General features: G+C 41.5%; 1 protein-coding gene across 1 annotated transcript; it reads left to right on the top strand.

Annotated features, from left to right (window-relative positions):
* The first annotated feature begins 345 nt into the window (after nt 1-345).
* On the top strand, nt 346-16701 carry LOC306962592 (uncharacterized protein). The gene is made up of 6 exons (XM_079555773.1): nt 346-579; nt 4661-4958; nt 7645-7720; nt 9718-9796; nt 14275-14368; nt 16341-16701. Exons 2-6 carry the CDS (start codon nt 4704-4706, stop codon nt 16620-16622), a joined length of 786 nt encoding a protein of 261 aa, XP_079411899.1. The 5' UTR covers nt 346-579; nt 4661-4703; the 3' UTR covers nt 16623-16701.
* Nucleotides 16702-18723: the final 2022 nt, after the last annotated feature.

Here is an 18723-nt window from a genome sequence, read left to right as displayed (position 1 = left end):
CGTTTCACCGCAACTGCCTCTAAAATCCTGCACTGTCACTCAAAAAGGTGTTAATTCGGTCGGTAATATAGAGACTGCAGTTACACATAAGACCAGAGGTGGCAGTAGAGAGCATAAAATGAACAACTTGTATCTAGCCCCTTTAACTTAATAAATAATAAATAAATGTGTAGAAAGCGAATTAAGAGCAATAAGAGCCATAGGCTAAATTTAAAATACCCAAAAAACAACAAACAAACAACAAAACGATTTATTACACACAAAAAACAAACACTCGATTGGTTGGATTCGTTCTGGGGATACATTTTGCGCCACAACCTCGCCTCTCTTTGCCCCCGCCTCTCCTCCGCTCTGTCCCGGCTGTGTGTCTCCGCCTGCTGCCGCCCTCATGGGTCCACTGTCTCCACTCCATCACCAGCTCCTCCACACCGCTGCAGCTCATGCATCCGTCGGCACGTCCACACACTTCGCACGGCTCTTTCACCCGGGACAGGGAGCCTTTCAGCCCGGCCTGACTCACCGGAGCGGCTCGCTACTCTGGTGCAGCTCCGGGACCACGAATACGGACCGAAAGCTAAGGTTTATAGTAAGCTGCTTTTATATTCTCTCCTTAAAAACATCCTCTTGAATTATTAATTGCTTTATTTCTAGTCCACGTTCCCGTTGCAGTTGCATTTATTCCAAAGCTAACAACTTGGTCATTTTGAAAAGCGACGCACGAGCACAGGTGCATCATCATGTCTACGCTGATAACCTATAAATGTGCTAAAACTGGTAGTGCATGCTTTTTAGAGTCCATAAGCTGCAAAAAAAAAAAAAAAAGTAGCTGTAGGAGTTTTTTTGTGTGTTCTACAGTGGTGTTTAATTTGATTTATATCCCAAAACCTTTAACGTCTGGCTCAAAACGTGCAAGTTCGGGAATGTGACGTCATGTCGCTAAGCATTATGGGATTAGCAGCAATTGTAAACTAATGGGGATTTTAAAAGTTAAAATACTGGAGTTATTGTTCACATTGAAACACTCGGACGCCACAGTGAGTTAGATGTATTTACCAGCAGTGACTGAGCAGCTAACGGAGCTGTTCCACAGTTATTTTTCACCACTTTTTATACTGTTTTTAGCTAATGTTAGTCAAAGATGGCGGATCTCCATGGTAACTCTGATAGATAAATTGTCCATTAGGGTGGCACAGGCAGCAAAAGAGCCAGAGGTAACTTTAAAATATAAAAAAACATGAATACGAGAGTTATTGTAGGAACTCAAACAAAATTTCCAAACCCGGATGTCTAAACCACAATTATATTTCCATAATGAGACGCCGAGGAGGCCCACTTCGTTCCCCAGCAGAGGACATGACTAAAATCTCTGTTGTGAGGTAAACCTACTCTAAATTGTTGATAAACCAAGACAAATCTATAACCAGCAGCAGCGCAAAACGTGGAATAAATGCAATGAAGCAACGATTACCCATGACCATTATTGCAGGACTAATTGAGGACAAAGTTGTGCCACGTTTACGATCCGCTCTTATTCCGTGTAGTGTCACCCCCTGTTTATTCCCGGTCGGGTCTCAATTTAGATTAGTCCCGGTTTTAGTCATGGCTTAAATTAAACTAATCCCAGCCTGCATTGCACACATCTCCTCCTACAAAGTAAGGATGGAAATGAATGAAGCAATAATCGAATCAGAGGTTTGTTGAGCCCCGGTTTAGCCTTGGTTTAGTCCCAGTGAGAGGTTTTATTCAGTTTAAGTCCTGGTTTATTCTTTGTTGCATTAAAGGAGCATTATGCAACTTTTTATTAAGAAAAAAAAGGTGGTGTTAGTGCGTATTTGACCAAGTAGTGACCCTCGTACTGTATGAGTGGTCAGCGTGACGCCATTGCTTTCCACCACAGTGATCTCCAGGATTCTCCAGGATCCATTTTTTGGAAGGTTTTCACTGCTGACGGAGCCTCCCACCAGAAAACCTCCAAAACAATTGATCATGGAGCGATGTAGAGACACTGTGATGGAAGATAAAGCCGTCACGCTGATCACTCATACAGTACGAGGTCAAATATGCACAAATATCAACTTTTTTTTTTACCTAAAAAGTTGCATAATGCGGCTTTAACTCTAGACGGTGTGTTTGGTCTCGCAGGTTCGTCTGATCTGTGCTATTTTTTGGCAACATAAGCATTTAATTTAGTTTTAGATTTCTGACAAAAATGCCATTTCAATTACATGTTAACTTAGCCGACTAAATCTAAAATGTATTTGGATGACTTTGCACTGCACAAAGTGATAAGTTAAAAAGACTCGAATTAAGAGACCTGGTCACAAAGCGTTTTACATGGGACAATTTATATTCAATCCGTACACGCCTTGATTAAGATTATTTAACATGAATACAAGTAATTTTGACTCAACAGAACAAGTATTCTTTGCACTGAAAATAAGAAAAAAACATCATTTCAAATAAAATGAGCTTTGTACTTGTTTAAATTCAACTGAAACGTTTCTTTTTCATTTAAATGCAAAAATACCTTTTCTATTTGCAAATCATTTTACTCATCAGTCAAGCCGAGGGAAAATATACTAATTTCAAGAAAATATGACTTATTTTTAGATCAATCTACCACGTGTGATTTAAAACTGGAAGTCCACATTTGTAGTTCCTTCTTTTCATTTTTATTTAGATTTTATGAGTCAGCGGAAATATCTACAGGTTTTAGTCATAGTTTTGGTCTCGCTATCTACAATACATTTCTTTTTGGGCTAATTTTAGATATTTTAAATATTTCAGTCGACAAAATGAACACTTGTAGCCTCCGTCTAGCTCCGATTTAGACTTCCCTTCATCATCTTTTAGCGCGTACGTTCTGGGGAAACATTGCAGAGCTCTGTGCTGCATTGATCGTGCAGTGGAGAAAGTTCCCAGTGATGTTACAGAGAGAGTTATGTAATGGCACATGCCTGACCGCTGCTATCTGCCTTCTCCTCTGACGTGGGACTTTCATTAGATTTACAAATGTCAAATCCCTCACTGGTTTACGACCTTACCGGATCGTTCTCAGGGAAAAAGAAGAGGCAGCAGAGTGCACCATAGAAAGCTGCTCATTTATTTCGGGCAAATATAACGCCTGGCATCTGGTACAGGGCAGAGCTATTGCCAGATTAGCTTTATCCCTATTGCAAGAAGCCACAGTATGTTGCAAAAAAAACGTAAAACTACAGGGATTTATCATGTTGTCACCTGAAACCCATCAAAAGGTTTGAGGGGTCGTTCACTGTTAGTGGTTTTTAAAGAAGACACTGAACTTGGGTTTCGTCCAGCTGCTGATAAGACACACAAGCAGTGTTTTTTGCCCTTGATTTGAGTTGCTAATTTCAAGAAATCTGTCCATGGAGCAAGTTTTTTTTACACCTAAATTAAGATAAAGGATCTCATTGCATTAAGATTATATAAAACATCTCAATTTACACGAAAAAGTTTTTTTTTTCTTAATTTAAGCGTGAAAAAAGCCGCTCCATAGACAGATACTTCTGTGTTTTTTTATTTGACCTTTATTTAAAGTGGGGGTATTATGCTTTTGTCAATCACATAGCACCAGTCTATATCACACTACAACCTTCTGTTGGTCTGTAAATGCAGTAAATTAGAATAACTGCCTTGTATAAAATTGCTCTCTCAAAATGGCTGTAGTGAATGTCTTGAAATAGGCCTCTGTCTCTTTAAGAACCTCTGACCTTTCCGACACGCCCCCTCCACACGCTGTCTGTGGCATCAGTGGGGAGGGGGTTCTGCTGAGGGGCAGTGGTTGGTTACTCGGCTGGTGACGAAAGCTCGGAGGCGTCTCCAGGAGGTGGGGGCGTTCCTAGGAGGACTCAGGCAAAGCGATCCCTAAAATGGCCGCCATCAGAGTTTTTACAGATTACTCAAAAATACGTGAATGTGCCAAGGCAACACTTCAGGCATGTTTTTAATGAGGGAATGACATAATAACATGATGTAAAGCTTGAAAAAGTTGATTTTGCATAATACCCCCCCTTTAACCTCACTGAGAGCCGCCTCACTTTAGATGAACATTCCTCATTCAAAAGAACCTCCACGGTTTAGTCATTGAGCTTTAACTACTGGAGGCTGCACTAGCACTGAGCACATTCAGGACTTGACTGGGGGCTGGTGCAGTGACTGTGGAAGTAGGACAGTAGTCGCTTTGTGTTCATTTGATGCAGAGTTTATGGAAAACCTGGCAACCGTAAGTGTGTGGCTTGTCATTCTATGAACCAAAGCAAAAACGTAATAGAAATGTTTGTCGTATGTTCAAACTCTTAATAGTTGGATTTTTTGAAAAGTGGTGAAAACTATCATCAGTTTTCCCACTGATTGATGATGGAGGATCAAGTTTTTGAGGAGGTTTTGAGGATTTTTTGTGTGGTACAAAGATCATGGACCCAGTCATTGATATTAATGATCATTTTTATAAGTCATTCATTTTCTTTTTAGATACTACTCGTGTAATGCCGTTAAGATGAACAACTGGCTCCTGTCCCCCACATGGTAGTGTGACATCATCATATTATAGAACAACAATGAAAACAACAAATAGCAGTAATTAAAGTACAACACTGTGTCCTAGTATCCATAGATTGAGGTACCGTCTCTTGTGTTACAGGCATGTTGCTGCCCTGTGCTAGCTGTTAGCCGTTAGCCTCACCATGCCACGCTCAGACGGTGACTGTGCACCCAGCGAAGAGGACAGAAGAGGCCCAGAGTCGCCTCCCTCGACCCCCTGTGCCCCGCCTGGACGCCCCCTCAGGACCAGGGACAGCCTCTGTAAATGTCGCACCCACCTCTGCCACCGGGGGCGCCCTACAGTCTCGCCGCTGAAGAGCTGCAAAAGGAAGCGAGCCCCGCAGATGGCTGTGGATGAGAAAAAGGAAGACACGGAGAACGAACTGTTTTCACATAAGGTACGTCAAAACAGAAGCACAAAGTTTATCATCACCTTTATTACAGAGTGAGCGGTAAATGGGAAATATATAGCTCTTTTTTGAGGCAGATTTGAGACATTTTAAAAAGATGACTCATCAGCAATACTATTTCATGATTTTTAATGGCTTTAGATATCTCTACCATGTTAAAGTGTTGTTGCTTTGAGCCATTCGAATACTGTATGTCTGAGAAGGAACAATAATCTCCAATTCTACAAAACAGTATGCTGCAGCCTCTTCGGATTCTAGCGCTGATGTCCGACAGTAGCTACATCCGCTGAGAAGCAGTGGCAGAAGGGGTTTGTTTTGATGGGGACCAACGGTTTTGTTAGGGATCATTTTTTATCTGCTATTAATTCTAAAGCTAAAGCTGTCATTGTGTGAATTATTGAGGTGATGCTGCGTTCACCAATCTCGTAATTCCTACCTCCTCGGCAACTCGATTTGTCATGCCTGTGTTAGGGGCGGCAACATAGCAGCGCCTTGTGTTAAAAGTGAATTAAAACATTTCTTGTGCTTTTAACCCTTTAGCAGCATTGAGCACATACCTCCACACTACCATGATTGTTTATAAGTTTATTGATGGAATGCCCCTTGAGATGTGCCATCTCCTTTGCGAGGGGGTCCATTAAGACAAAACACAAGTTACAGTTAACAAAACACAGTAAAAGACAAGATACAGACAGGACAAAACACACATTAGGACAGTCACACAGACAAAACAAACTTGCTCCATAGTCCTCCCAAACCCCTCCAAGATACTTAGACAAAATGTACAAAATAAAATATAAATAAATAATTAAAAATAAATAAATAAAAAAACAACAGCAACAGAAATATAATCAAAAGGAAACAATTCCAAGAGATGAGGTAAAAGTACAAAATTACAAATACACTTAAAGACATAAACAAGGTGTTTTTAGGTGAGAAAATAAGGAGGCTCTAAAAAAACCAAACAATGTTAAAGAACGAATGGATAAAGGTTAACTGTTCCAATCAGAGGGGGCTTTGAAAACTGAAAAGCTCTGCGTCCTATTTCTTTATTAATACGTGGGACAGTAAAAGTAAGAGAGTGAGTACTTCTAAGTGAATATGTGGATGTAAATGGAAAAAAGAAAATGCTCCAGATACTGCGGACAGCTAAAATAAATACATTTAAAAATAAACATAATCCAGTGATAATGGCGTCTATTGTTTGGCTGCAACCAGTTGAGTTTTTGCTTAGTAGATGCTCAACTTCATAACTTTTGAATTTCCAACAGTAATGCGTTAAACTTGTGCCTAAAAATCAACAAAAAAACAAAACAAACAGAGCACCTTTGCGCACCACACCTCTGCCGTGTCTCTTCTCTCTGTCCTCTGTGAGTTTACGATCCAAGTCGATGCTCTCTCTGTCCTCGGGGTGAGCCGCTGTTGTTTGGATCAATCGCAGCAGCAAACGGTTGTTCAGTTGCCGTGAAGAAATGAAAGTCAGAGCTTCAGTGGTTTGAGAAGAGTCATGAAGGCCACGGTCAGAGGCAGAGCGACACAGAAGGCCCAATCATTGTTAATGTCAACGTGCGTAAGTGCTGTTGACCCCTGCTGCTGTGCCCTGGGCTGACCCTCGTGCAGAGCCAGGAAAGAGGAGCTAATGAGGACCTAATGATGTTAGGACTCTGGCAGCACTCGCTCGTATCGCGGTCTCATCAGCAGAACAGAGCTAAAGTGTTGGTGTCAGATAATACAGTCATACCTCAAAGCTTGGCAAGGTTGCTTTAGGGATGAGACTTTGCTCAACCATTTTTACTGCACAAAAATGATGGTTCTAAAACAGAGGTTGCTTCCCTACAAATGACAGATCTGCACATCACATATGAACAGGCATTTGATCTCAGATTGTGTAATAATGTTTCTCAAAATCATCTTTACATTTCTGGCTGAAACAGTACACCTTTTTTTGCTTTTGAATACCAACATTTCCCCACTTTCCTCTGTTTGATGGGATGTTTGCAGATCTTTTTGCGTTTGTGGCATTACAAACATAGTATTTGCCATTAAAATGTCATGAAAAAGCTTTACGTTGGTCTTGCTGCTGCCTGTATAAACCCCTGTAATAGAAATCGCTTTACCAATTTGAAAAGTCGCACTGCTCAATTAATTGCAATCAAATCCAAATCAGTTTTAATATTTGCAAACACGGCAATTATTTAGGTCAAATCATTTCTTCTCCTATTTCTATTTCCCTGTTTCTATCTTTCTCTTCTTATGTTTAAAGCCTGATAACCTGATGTTCTTCTTGCAGTTCTTGTATTTGAGCTACAAAATGGCATTAAAATGATTAAATTTAACTCCATAAAGCTTGTAAAAAGTGCTGTTTAAAATATATGTTGTAAATGTGTACTTACTCTCTTACTATTCTGCAAAGTGAGGCATGTGTGCTGTTCCCGTGGTATTGCAGCACTCTCTTATAACAGCAGCAGTCTCTAAAGGCCACTCTCTCCTGTCTCTAAGTGTTAATTGGAGCCTGTGCTCAGTCATTACTTGTTCTACAGTAGTGATTATGTATCGTTATCTGCTCGTACTTTGGTAATCGCTGTATTTTCTGGGCTAAACTTGGAGCGTGGCCTGTGCCTGTTTGCGCGTCCGTGGTTAATTACATGTGTTTTCCCCCGTCTCTTCTGCACAGTGCTCCGAGCTGCAGCGCTACCTCCCGCCGCTGTCGGCCATCTTGAGAGGGTTAAAGTCGGGCAGGTACTCGGAACGTAAGTGCACAATGTACCAGAGAGATCTTTGCACAGATGATGATTACTGCCATTATCCTGGAACAAGCTGTTTTATTCTCTGCAGCCGTTTTCCGGAAGCTCCACAGCGGCTCTGGACATTTCTACAAAGGTTCAGTGAGTCTGACATGAGTTTGATTAGTGTCTCGACCAAATAACTTTTTTCCCCACGCAAGAACCTTTGTCAGTTCTTGGTGCTCTTTAAGTACCAGCTCCTCTTTTTGATTTGCTTTCTAAAAGGGGAAAACTGAAAAATATGGACGTCGCATTGCTATTAGCTGCTAATAGAAAATGGGGGCAGGCTCCGGAAGTTCCTTGCTGTGATTGACTTTCCATTTAAAACTGTTTTGACTCTTTCAGTCATTAATGAATGAAGGCTTGTCATTCAAACGTCCACGCTTTTCAACATCATCCAATTTTTGTCTTTCACTACAACATAGGGGCCGGCTCCAAAAATGCAGCCCAATTGCTAGCATGAACAAGCCTCAGTTAGCTTGCGCTGAACTCTTTGGGGGAAGCACCCTCACTTAGTCCATTGCTATTCTACAGTCTATGGTTTTGACACACAAACGTATCTGCGTCAGGGCAAACCTTTTCTGAACGGTGGGCTGGTACCTTTAACAGCTGATTAGATCATGTGACTTTTGTTTTGACGCCATCTTAGAGACTATATTGTATCAGAGTTACAGACACCACTTAAAAGCTGCAAAGCCTGCCCTGGAGAACATTTGTGGTGAGCTAGCTGCTGAGCACCAGGTCGTACAAACCACTCCAAGAGAAAGCCCTGAACCACACTTTATTATTGTTTTTTATTATGTTGAGGCTAAATGCTAACTGCGGTAGAATTGCTAACGTCACTGACTCTTGACATGACAAACTGTAAAATTCAGAGAGAGGTTTTCCGTTTCCTCGTCTGAGGTTTGGAAGCAGATCTTTGATAAATCGTGCTCTCCGGGTCTTTTTACAGTTATGTTCTCGAGCAATGATTACGATTACATACAAAACTCGTCCTTCATTTTCATCCTGAGCAGCACGTAATTCCACTTTGGTCTTCAGAATCGTGGCCTCAATCATGCACGGAAACGCATGTACACGATCACATTTGACTTTACAAAGAGTGACAATATTATAGTGACAAAACAAGAATGCAATAACACAAACTGCAACCGCTTGAGTTGTAGATCACAGTAATAATGGCAGTGAGCACATACTATTTAAGACTCCAGAGAGAAGCCCAGTGTAGAGCAGTATTCCTTCCCTTCCTGCAGCTCTTGTCATATTTATAGAGCTCTGAACTGCTGGGTTTTGCACATAATAATGAGATAAACCCATTGCAACCATTTAAGGTGACATTTGGATGTGATTGCGATTATTCCCACAGCCCTGTTACGTAACATCGTCCATAAGGGCCTTTCGTAAGAGTCCTATTTGTACTCACTGGTTTCCCTTCGAGAGACATTTAGTCGGTAGCAGATTCTGAAGGACACAGGCAGCGGAGACTTATGTAAACCTACTCCATATTCACCACAGCTTTATCCAAGGCCTTTTTCAACATTAAGTGGCTTTTATATCGCAGATTAAGGCCTTTCCCCCGTGATTTACAGTCTGATAGTTGTTTTCAGATTATAGACTATGTTGTGTTAGAAGAAATATGTAAAAAGTGAATCCATCAAAGTCACTCTAATCTAATGTTCTTTAAATAATAATGGGCTGCTTGTTTAACTACTACTGCTTGTTTCTATTTTTGTTGTTGTTAAAGTTGTTTACCTCCAATACATCACCATTTTCTGTCATTCAGTCTCAAAAATGATAAATGCTCAGATATTTTGCATTTATGCCATTAAAATGTTTTTTGTCTGGTATAATACAGTTGAAGAGCGTACATTGACTTGCATAAACCTTGTAGTCGTATTACCCAATAATTATGTATCACCCTCTTACTTTGATCAGTGTTCACGTGTGTGACTGTTTCGCTGCAGGCCTGAGCAGTTTCCAGGAGAGCGTCGCCATGGACCGAATCCAGAGGATCATGGGAGTTCTGCAGAATCCACAGCCAGGGTAAAGGACGCATGTAACAACAATACATTAATACATAGAAGTGGAAAATTTCAGAATTCTGATGCCTGTTCAGTGTTCTTTACCTATTGTTCTTAACATTAGCCTCAGTCGTTAAAATTATGAACAATCTTACTGACAGTGCAGAGCGTCAGACTATAATTAGTGTAAAAGTGGCCTCTGAGCTACAAGGTTTTCTGATTGTGTGCGGTCAGATACATACAGTGGCCCCTAAATCTCTCTTTTTACATTTAAATGATGGAGAAACCATGAAATAGGATATAGATGTCATGAAATCAACAAAAGCAATGTTTCATACAGGGCCTGGCTTCACCGTCCCAAGACGATTTGAATATTGCGGCTTGTTGTGTGAAACAGTTTAAAATTTGTCAAATTCAGTCAAACGTATAGAAAACCGATTTAAGAACAGGGTCTATGTTTTTACCTTTAGCACTTTGAGATTTGTCCCCCAAATATAAAGTGCTAAGTAAATCCAATTCATTATTATTACCATTATGTTCTAAACTTGATTTTAGAGCCAGCTTAGTCCTACATAGATCTTGATTTTGGCCGGGCGGTACATGGTGAAATATTTTACAATCAGGTGGAACCTAGTATGAAAAGTTTCAATGTAAAAGTCTAGTTTCGACAGGGGGAGGATGTTGAATTTACAATCCGCTACCCCCAAACTCATTTCGCAAACCTGTAGCTTCAAACATGTCTCTCCGTTTTTCCTGTCGGCCTTCAGCCAAAAATATCTTTCACAAAATTCAGTAAAATGCAGGTGGCCGCTGGTTTACGGCCAACTTTTCCACATAAATTTCAGCTCTGGGCTCGTAACCTCCCGTCTCTCTCATCATTTCCTCTTCCCGTCTGCTCTGCACTTCAAACAGGCCCAAAATGTTACACCCCCATCCATCTGCGGCAGTGAACCTCGTGATGGAGGAATACGGCGGGACAATGGGCTGAAACAAAAACAGGAAAACCTTTAGAAGGACGAATCAGGGCTGACGTTATCGAGGGCAGACAGAGGCTCATGCGAGAAACGAGTCTCACCAGGGACATTAAGTGAAATGGTCACATTTAGATTGTGCCTTTCTACCTGCTTTAGGCACTCAAAGCACTTTACATGAAGGAACCAGTCATCCATTCACACTCTCATTCATACACCAGTGTGCGCAGACACGGGAGGCAAGGTGGGTGAAGTGTCTTGCCCAAGGACACAACGACAGTGTGCACCTGCGGGATTTGAACCACTGATCCTCCGATCACAAGACGACCTGCTCTGCTCTAATTCTCAATGCTGAGCAGGTTCAATATTTACTGACAAAAGAAGTATAAAGGGCATGAAACACGGCCACCAGGGGGAGCTGTTTCTCCTGTAATGAACATTGACAGATAGTAGCAATTTATAAACTGACTCTTATATTTTCCATACAAAATTAAAAAGCTCTTGATCGTCTTCTGACAGTGAACTGTGTCTGTGAGCGAGACTGGCTGTGGTTCTGACACTGGCTCGAAATATTTTATCCCCCTGAACGAGATGATGATTACATTACCCATCTGTGGCCAACTGAATCTCCCTTTGTCTACTTGGGCAATAAAATGGCATAATAAAGCATTTAAATGGACTTGCTGCCGCTTGTTTAAAGCCTGTCCTGGCTCAGTCCTGATTTAGACCTTCTCTCTGTGTGTGTGGTCCAGGTCCAGGCCTCAGTCACGGCTCGGCGCTGCCCAGTGAGACACACAGACTCTGGGCTGCATTTCACTGAGGAATGGGGTCAGACGACACGGAGCCGCAGAGTTTAAAGTGTTATCATAGCAGTAAAACAACACTGAGGCGTTTTTAGTAGACAGAAAAGTAGTGGCCCAAATAGTTTAGTCTAAAAGTATTGAGTATAAGTTTGTTATTTGTCCGTGTTTAGAGACAAAAGTTAACTGTGGCTATGAAATAACATTATCACGAGAGGTTTCCACTCATAAAGTCAGCGAAACAGAGACTGAGCTCAGATTGAACATTACTGTCAGCAGATTCAGAGACGTGCACAAACCTTTATGGGATAAGTAATGAAACTGAGCAAACTGCTGGTAAATCCACAGCCAAACATGTAAAACACGCAAATATTCATGTAGAGATGAGCCGATGGTGCCATGTGCTGTTACCCAGATGTGGCCGGACAGATGCTCACTCGGTTTACTGCTGATGTGTCATTGAGCAGTGCATTACTCTCAAGTGTCCTGCATGGATGTTTATAGTTTATATATAAATGATTTCATCTCTGCCGTTCCACTCTTGACTTATAAGAAACTGCATTTGTGCCGCAGCTCTGCTTGGCCTGAAACAGCTGAAAGTCTGTTCACCTGAGCTTGTACACGAGTCATGTACTTTTACTGCATCAGTAAATCCTGCCTCAGTCTAAACCAGTGTTTTACAGTAGACGAGTGCGAAGGCGGAATGCTCCGGGTTTATTTATATGACTGTTCGTCTGCGCAGGAGCCGCTTCAGCCACATCTGCACCACTTTAACTGTTCCACAAGTTTAGATTCATAACAATGAACTCAATCAAAGAGGAATAGAAACATCCAACCCACACGCTGCATTTCTGTGTGGACTTTGCATGTGCTCCCTGTGTCTGTGTAGGTTTCCTCCGGGGACTCTGGTTTCCCCTACCACAAAAACATGCACAATAGGTTCCTCTCTGGAGCCAGGACTCTCCAGGAAATTAGATTTAGACTCTCAGTGGGACTGTCATGGTTAAATAAAGGTCAAATGAATGATTTATGAAGTGAAAATGTCACTTATTTTGCTTATCGGCCGAGTACCAGTACTTGGTTTATGACGTCGATACCGGAACAATATTTTTTTTGATAACTATTCTAAGATATTTGTCATCATTTATTTGAGCTCAAACAACTTGGGTGAATTTTGCTGCAACTTTCTTGTCAGTTTTACACACATTTTTTTCAGTTGTTTTGTCCAGTTCATTTTCCTTCATTCCTCAGTTTTCTGGGTTGGATACAAATGTTTATAAATGATTACATACATTTGTTTCTGCCTGTGTAAACCTGGCGTTGCCGTGGAAACGCTGTGGCCCGAGCTCATCACTGAGGAGGCGGGTCTGCTGTTATTTTTAGCTCATGAATGGGCTTCAGTCACGTGTCTCTGTGGAACACGCTGCAGGTCATGTGACTGTTTACTCTGCACACGGACCAATCAGACGCCAGCGCTGGGATTATGTAACGGTCCGAGGGAGGGGCCACTGGCGGCTGAGGGGGACGACCGGCTCCTGACAGGATTCATGACCAACCTTTAGGATCCTCGTTCAATAATAGTAAAAAGCTGCTCAGGCAAATTATTACTTAAATGAAGCTGAAGTTTTTCTTATTAAAAAAAAATACTTCCACTGTAAAAAGTAATCTAGAAATGAGTGAAACGTTCTTGAAATAAGTCCATTTGCCCTTTAACTAATTTATTTAAAAAGATCAAACATTATTTTCTTGAGGATTGTTGTTATTTACGTAAAAAAACATATGTCATGGACAGATTTCTTGACGAGCTACTTAAATCAGTGGCAAATTAACTTATTTTAATAAAATTCTGCTTATTTTTAGATTCTTGTGCATTGGAAAGGCTTTAAAACGAGTCCTCTCACAACTTCATGGGCCTCAGGCGAACAGAGAAACATCACGAGGAAAATTGGATCTGGACGTTCAAATTAGTTTGTTTGATCCTCCGCACTTGTATCTTTGATTGCGGCACAAAATGCAGTGGCTAGCAACAGTATGCTATGCTAACGGCAGCATGCTAATGCTAGCGGCAACTAATCAAAGCTGGAACAGAAACTATGATTGAATCACCATGAAGTAATAAAATAAAAGTATTTGTTGTTACAGGATTATAGACCAGACATTTGGCAAAATTGAAAATATCTGTTAAAAATATCGGCATCAGCCAATAAAATTCCCCCCAAAAATCGTCATCGGCCAAAGAAAAACCCACATCGGTCGACCTCTGGTTGAAAGTACAACTGAGTTTTAACAAGTGTTAAGAAAATTACCTTTAAAAAAGATGAAATTGCAGCTGAAATATCAGTGTAGCCAACACTGCTTCCTTGTTGTGAGTCTGACGGAACATGTGCCCAGCGCCACCTGCTGATCTGCAAAATCAAATATAGATGTTTGTTATGTTGATTTCCTGTTTTGTTCACATTTTTTGGATTTAAACTTTGTAAAAATGTGAAATATATGAACGGTAATGTTGATTGGTGAGGTTGATGAAGAACAGCTTTGACTATAATAGTAAAACTGGGTGAAGCTATAAAAGGTGGTGTTTGGCAAATACAAACTATTGGGAATCCCATTCTCAACAGTATTTCTATATTCTTGATGGGTTGTTATATTCGTGGTTATTTCATATTTGAGGAATTCCTTCCCTGTTTTCTCACTGTACTCAGTCTATATCCCTCTCCCCGTCGTTTCAGAGGTCGTCTCCTGAGGACGTTGCTGAAGATCGAGGAGATGCTTCAGACCTGGTTTCCTCACGTCAGAGACTCGTCGCTCTGTAAAAGGCAGAAGGTACAGTTCATTCAGAAATCATTCTCGTCCACTAAACCTTCAGTGATCTCACCTTTGGAGGTTTCCCTCATCAGAGAAATTGGAGCTGTGGCTTTCAGACGCTCCTCCCTCGGAACAAACACGCCCCTTTACAGTGGCTCACCAATTTCTTCTGCTTTCTTCAAGAGTTATTCCTTATGAGTTACTCATTTATTCTGATTCTGATTTACAGTTTAGTTTGTACACTTTTTAGCTTCAACTTTGACGCTTCTCAATAAAGATGGAACTGGAGTGGTTTGGTGCGTGTTGCATGTGGGCCTGCTCTCTGCTGTAACACAGGTCTGTTATTGCATCAATGATGAACCCGCTGAACCCACTGTGGCTCTTTCTGAATAACAGACTGAACAGCTGTGTGTCACAGCGGGGAACAGCACACCAAGTTAAAGATTCACGTTTATTTGAATTTGAACAATTTTACAGTCAGACATTTGTTTATGAAAAAGAAATCAGCAGTGAGGCCTAATATGATTTTACTGGGAGTGGAAAAGCTCTCACTGTGAGTTTGAAGAAGCTGAAATACATCATGTAAATAAACCAAATCTGAATGTTGTTACTCGGTTAACCCCTGACTCACATTTACTCCAGTCCGGGTTCGGTCCTGATCCAGTCCTGAGTTCCCCAAAAGTGCCACTCACAGTGACTCCGGCTGACACTGTGCCAGCTCCAGTGACATTTCCCATGTTACGCTCGTGCACAGGTGATAAACGAGGCTGGATAAGTTGTGAGCAGACTGATTTTATTTTGAAATGCACTGGATCTTCTTTTCTCACGAGACCTGACTTCTTGTTTGGCTCGTGTTCAGCTTGATCCGCAGAGCTCACGGCCTCTGGTAAAAATAGACTTCTTGCGGATTCTTTCCGTTGGCGCCGGGCGGCCTCGGTAACCGGACCCGGACGGCCTCAGTAACCGGACCCGGACTTTGCGGAGCAGTGTGAGTGTGCAACATTGGTCTTTATGAGTTTCTAAGGCCGTGGAGGCCGTACCGGACCCCAACCGGATTTAATGTGAGCCCGGCGTAACTCTAGGGGAAAATCATTTTTCAGTTAAAAGTGTCATCAAACTTGTGATTGTTATAAGGTTATTGGGCGGGGCTGTCACGGTAAGGGGCGTGTCTGTTCCTTCTGAGGGGAGGGAAAGTCTGTCTGAGGTTTTAGATGGACCCTTGGAGCTGTGGCTTTCGAATACGTTGCCTCTATGGCCTGATCCTTGCTCCCGATCCTTAACCTTTTATAGGGTCAACAGTTAGATCTCTATGCAGTTAGTGCACTAGAGCTTCAGCAGCATTCGCCCAATCCGACCGTCCTCACCCAGGGCAGAAAACACAGGGGAAATGACATCACCAACAGCTGTTTCAGAAAAAGAGGGAGGGGTGAGGCGCAGTAGCTTATGGGATGGCACATAGGCTCCTTTCCCTAACTCCCTCCTAACTGACAGCCCAATTCGGACACTTCTAATCATGGCGGACGCTGACGCACACCCGGTTTGGCGTCAGACCTATTGCCAAGTCTGGACTGTAGGACCTTCTGAAGAGGATTGGTGGAAGTGGGTAGGGGAAGAAAGGGCCTGTGAGGGATGGGGAGTGGGAGCCATTCAGGAATTCTCTCTCCAATGTTTTTTCTTTGACATTCCAAACAGAGAAAACTGGAAGCTGAAAACGTATTGTGATCTTCTCCTTTGAGAACATCAATCCTTTTCAGTTTCAGGGTTCTTGTTCACATTAACAGAAATATTTGTACCCCCCTGTGCCCACCGCCTTGGTCACCTATGCCCAGGTTCTGGTGGTAACTAGGGCTGAAAGATATATCGTTATCGTATCGATATCAAGATATGAACCTTCAAGATATTAATATTGAAAAAGCAAGATATGAACGATATAGATTTTAAATATCGAGATATGATTTTGTCAAATATTTTCCTGTTTTCTACCTCACAGTTGGGTCCGGAGTGGCTCTACTTCAGCTCCCACAATGCCCCTCTGTACCTCTGGCCCCGCCCCCCAGCATGCCCCGCCCCCTCAGTGACGCAGGACGCTGCCGTTTCCTCCAGCACGGACTTCCGCACAGCGCCCCCTCTGGACGAGCCGCCTCCGCCGGCCTTCAGCGTACGCAGCCCGTGTTTGGAGAGACTGCTGCGGGCGACTGAGAGCCTCGTCCAGGCCAAGACTGAGCCCAGACCGGACTTAAAACCCGACCAAGACCTTCAATTAACAGGTTGAGGACGTCCAGGAGAAGATGGTTTGCTTTTGCCACTCGAAATGTCAACGCAAAAAGCTTTATCTGCCACAAAACTGATAAAACTGAGTTACAAGTGAAAATAACTTGGAGATATCAATTTGAAACCGTTTGTGTAGATTACTGACATAAATGAGAAAACCATGTATTGGAAATTTTCTTTCATGTTATGTTTTCACATAAGGCAGTTTCCCGGCCAAAAGGGGAAACTTGACAGCTCTGGCCAGGACAGCCCCATAGACGGGCAGTGATCGGGGAGGGCAGGCTCGTTGAGACTGACACTTAACTCCTCCCAGTGAGCTATATGTGGTCCGCCTGTGAGCACAAAGCGTTCTACTACAGAGTACAGATGATGGCTCAAGAACCTTCATCTTCAAAGTATTATATTGATTTGAAATAAGGTCTTAAATGAGGTCAAAGTGCTTTTGCTAAAACTTGGTTAAAACAATTACACTTATGATTTGCAAAAAAAAACTAAAACTTTTTTGTGCATCGACAGAAAGTGACTTAATGTAGAAGTAAATATGTGTAACTGTTGCCGTGCCAACCATGTTACACCAATTAGAAATCAGGCAGAACCGTCTCTACATCACAAACAAAAAAACATTCCTAAAGATAACTTTTCTGCATTCAGCCCACAGATATTATCCATCAAACCTGTCGTGTACTTGAAGTAAACAATATCTGAAGCCCTTTTCAAATGGGACTAGAGTTTTGCCCATGTCCTTGGGTCATTTGAATCCTTTTAAACACTTTGTTATGGGAAGAGCCACCAGGAAGGGCATCTGGCTTAAATGAATGGACACAATGGTTCTTTCTGTGAATGTCACTTTTGCCTCGGTTCCGTTTTGTACATTTTGACAAATAAACCTGTTTTCATACCGACTTTTCCCACTGATTTGAAATGACCAAACTCCCACAGGCACCTTTCATTGTGCAGCATTTATTGTCGTTGCTTCTCCTCAAAGGCAATGGAAACAATAAATATGGAATTTTATGTAAAACTTTTTTTTCCTTTTTTCTCAAATGAAGAATTTTACACAATGTACATGTTTTTTCCCTCTCACTCTTTTCAACACGCTTTTTTGTTGTTTTTTTAACAGCAAATCCACAAGTCCATGCAGAAACAAAGCAAAAGTCACTCAAAACGTGTCTTTAAAAAAAATTTTAATTGATAAACGCGGTGGAGAGAAGTGAAGGCTGTGCTGTTTTTTCAATGCGAGTAAAATACGTCCGACTCCGAGTTCGTTTGTTGGCGATTTTGCAGTTTTGTGTATGTTTTTTTTTGTCCTTAAGTATTTTCTTTGTTAGAAATCCACGTCCGAGCTCTCCGCGTCGTCCACGTCTCTTCGTTAAATGTGCAGCGGATTCAGGAAGTTTCCACAGCCTCCATTTCTATTACTATGTCAAAGTCTGATGCCAACGTCACATTTCAAACACTAAGATCTTCTAGAACTTTCTTTAGCTTTGATGACAGCACTTGTTTGTGTAATTCACTGCAAAACAATGAAACCAAGTGAACATGACTCCAGTGAAGAGAATTTTGCCTTAATTTGATTCATTTTGTGTGACTTCAAAAAAATCTGCCAGTGGGACAAGCATTTTCACACAGATATGAAAAAACATCTTGTACTTTTGATTAGGGTTTGCACATTTTTTAATCTAAAAAAATATAAAAACAAAACTGAACACTTACTGCCATGTTTCCGTGTTTATGCTTAATCGATATAAGAAATAAGACGCTCTTCATTATTTCAGGAAGAAAAATACTCCACTACCACTGAGTAAAAAAAGAACCCTGCTATATATTTTAAGATTATTTCATTTTAAGTGCAATGAGATGTTTAAAAAAAAAAACTTCCATTGTAAGATTTAGTTTCTCAAATCAAGGGCAAATATAAAACAGTGACTTGTTTCTTGGATCTGCTTTGGTCAATATGATTTTTTGGGTCTTTTTCACATTAGTTCACAACTTCCTAGACTTTTATTCCAAGTATGCACCGCCTGGCCACACACTGTAGTATTTCACAGGATTACACACTGTGGTATTTGTATAACTGTAGCTGTAAAACCTGTACTAATGGA

This window comes from Gobius niger (assembly GCF_951799975.1).
Source record: "Gobius niger genome assembly, chromosome: 4".
NCBI classification, from domain to species: Eukaryota; Metazoa; Chordata; class Actinopteri; order Gobiiformes; family Gobiidae; genus Gobius; species Gobius niger.
This window is presented reverse-complemented; position numbering and strand designations above follow the sequence as displayed.

Excerpts from the sequence above, each read along its gene's own strand:
- LOC306962592 (XM_079555773.1), top strand. The coding sequence starts at position 4,704 with ATGCCACGCTCAGACGGTGACTGTGCACCCAGCGAAGAGGACAGAAGA. Across the intron at positions 7,721-9,717 it reads GTCGGGCAGGTACTCGGAAC|GCCTGAGCAGTTTCCAGGAG; the intron begins GTAAGTGCACAA and ends GTTTCGCTGCAG. Across the intron at positions 14,369-16,340 it reads CGCTCTGTAAAAGGCAGAAG|TTGGGTCCGGAGTGGCTCTA; the intron begins GTACAGTTCATT and ends TCTACCTCACAG.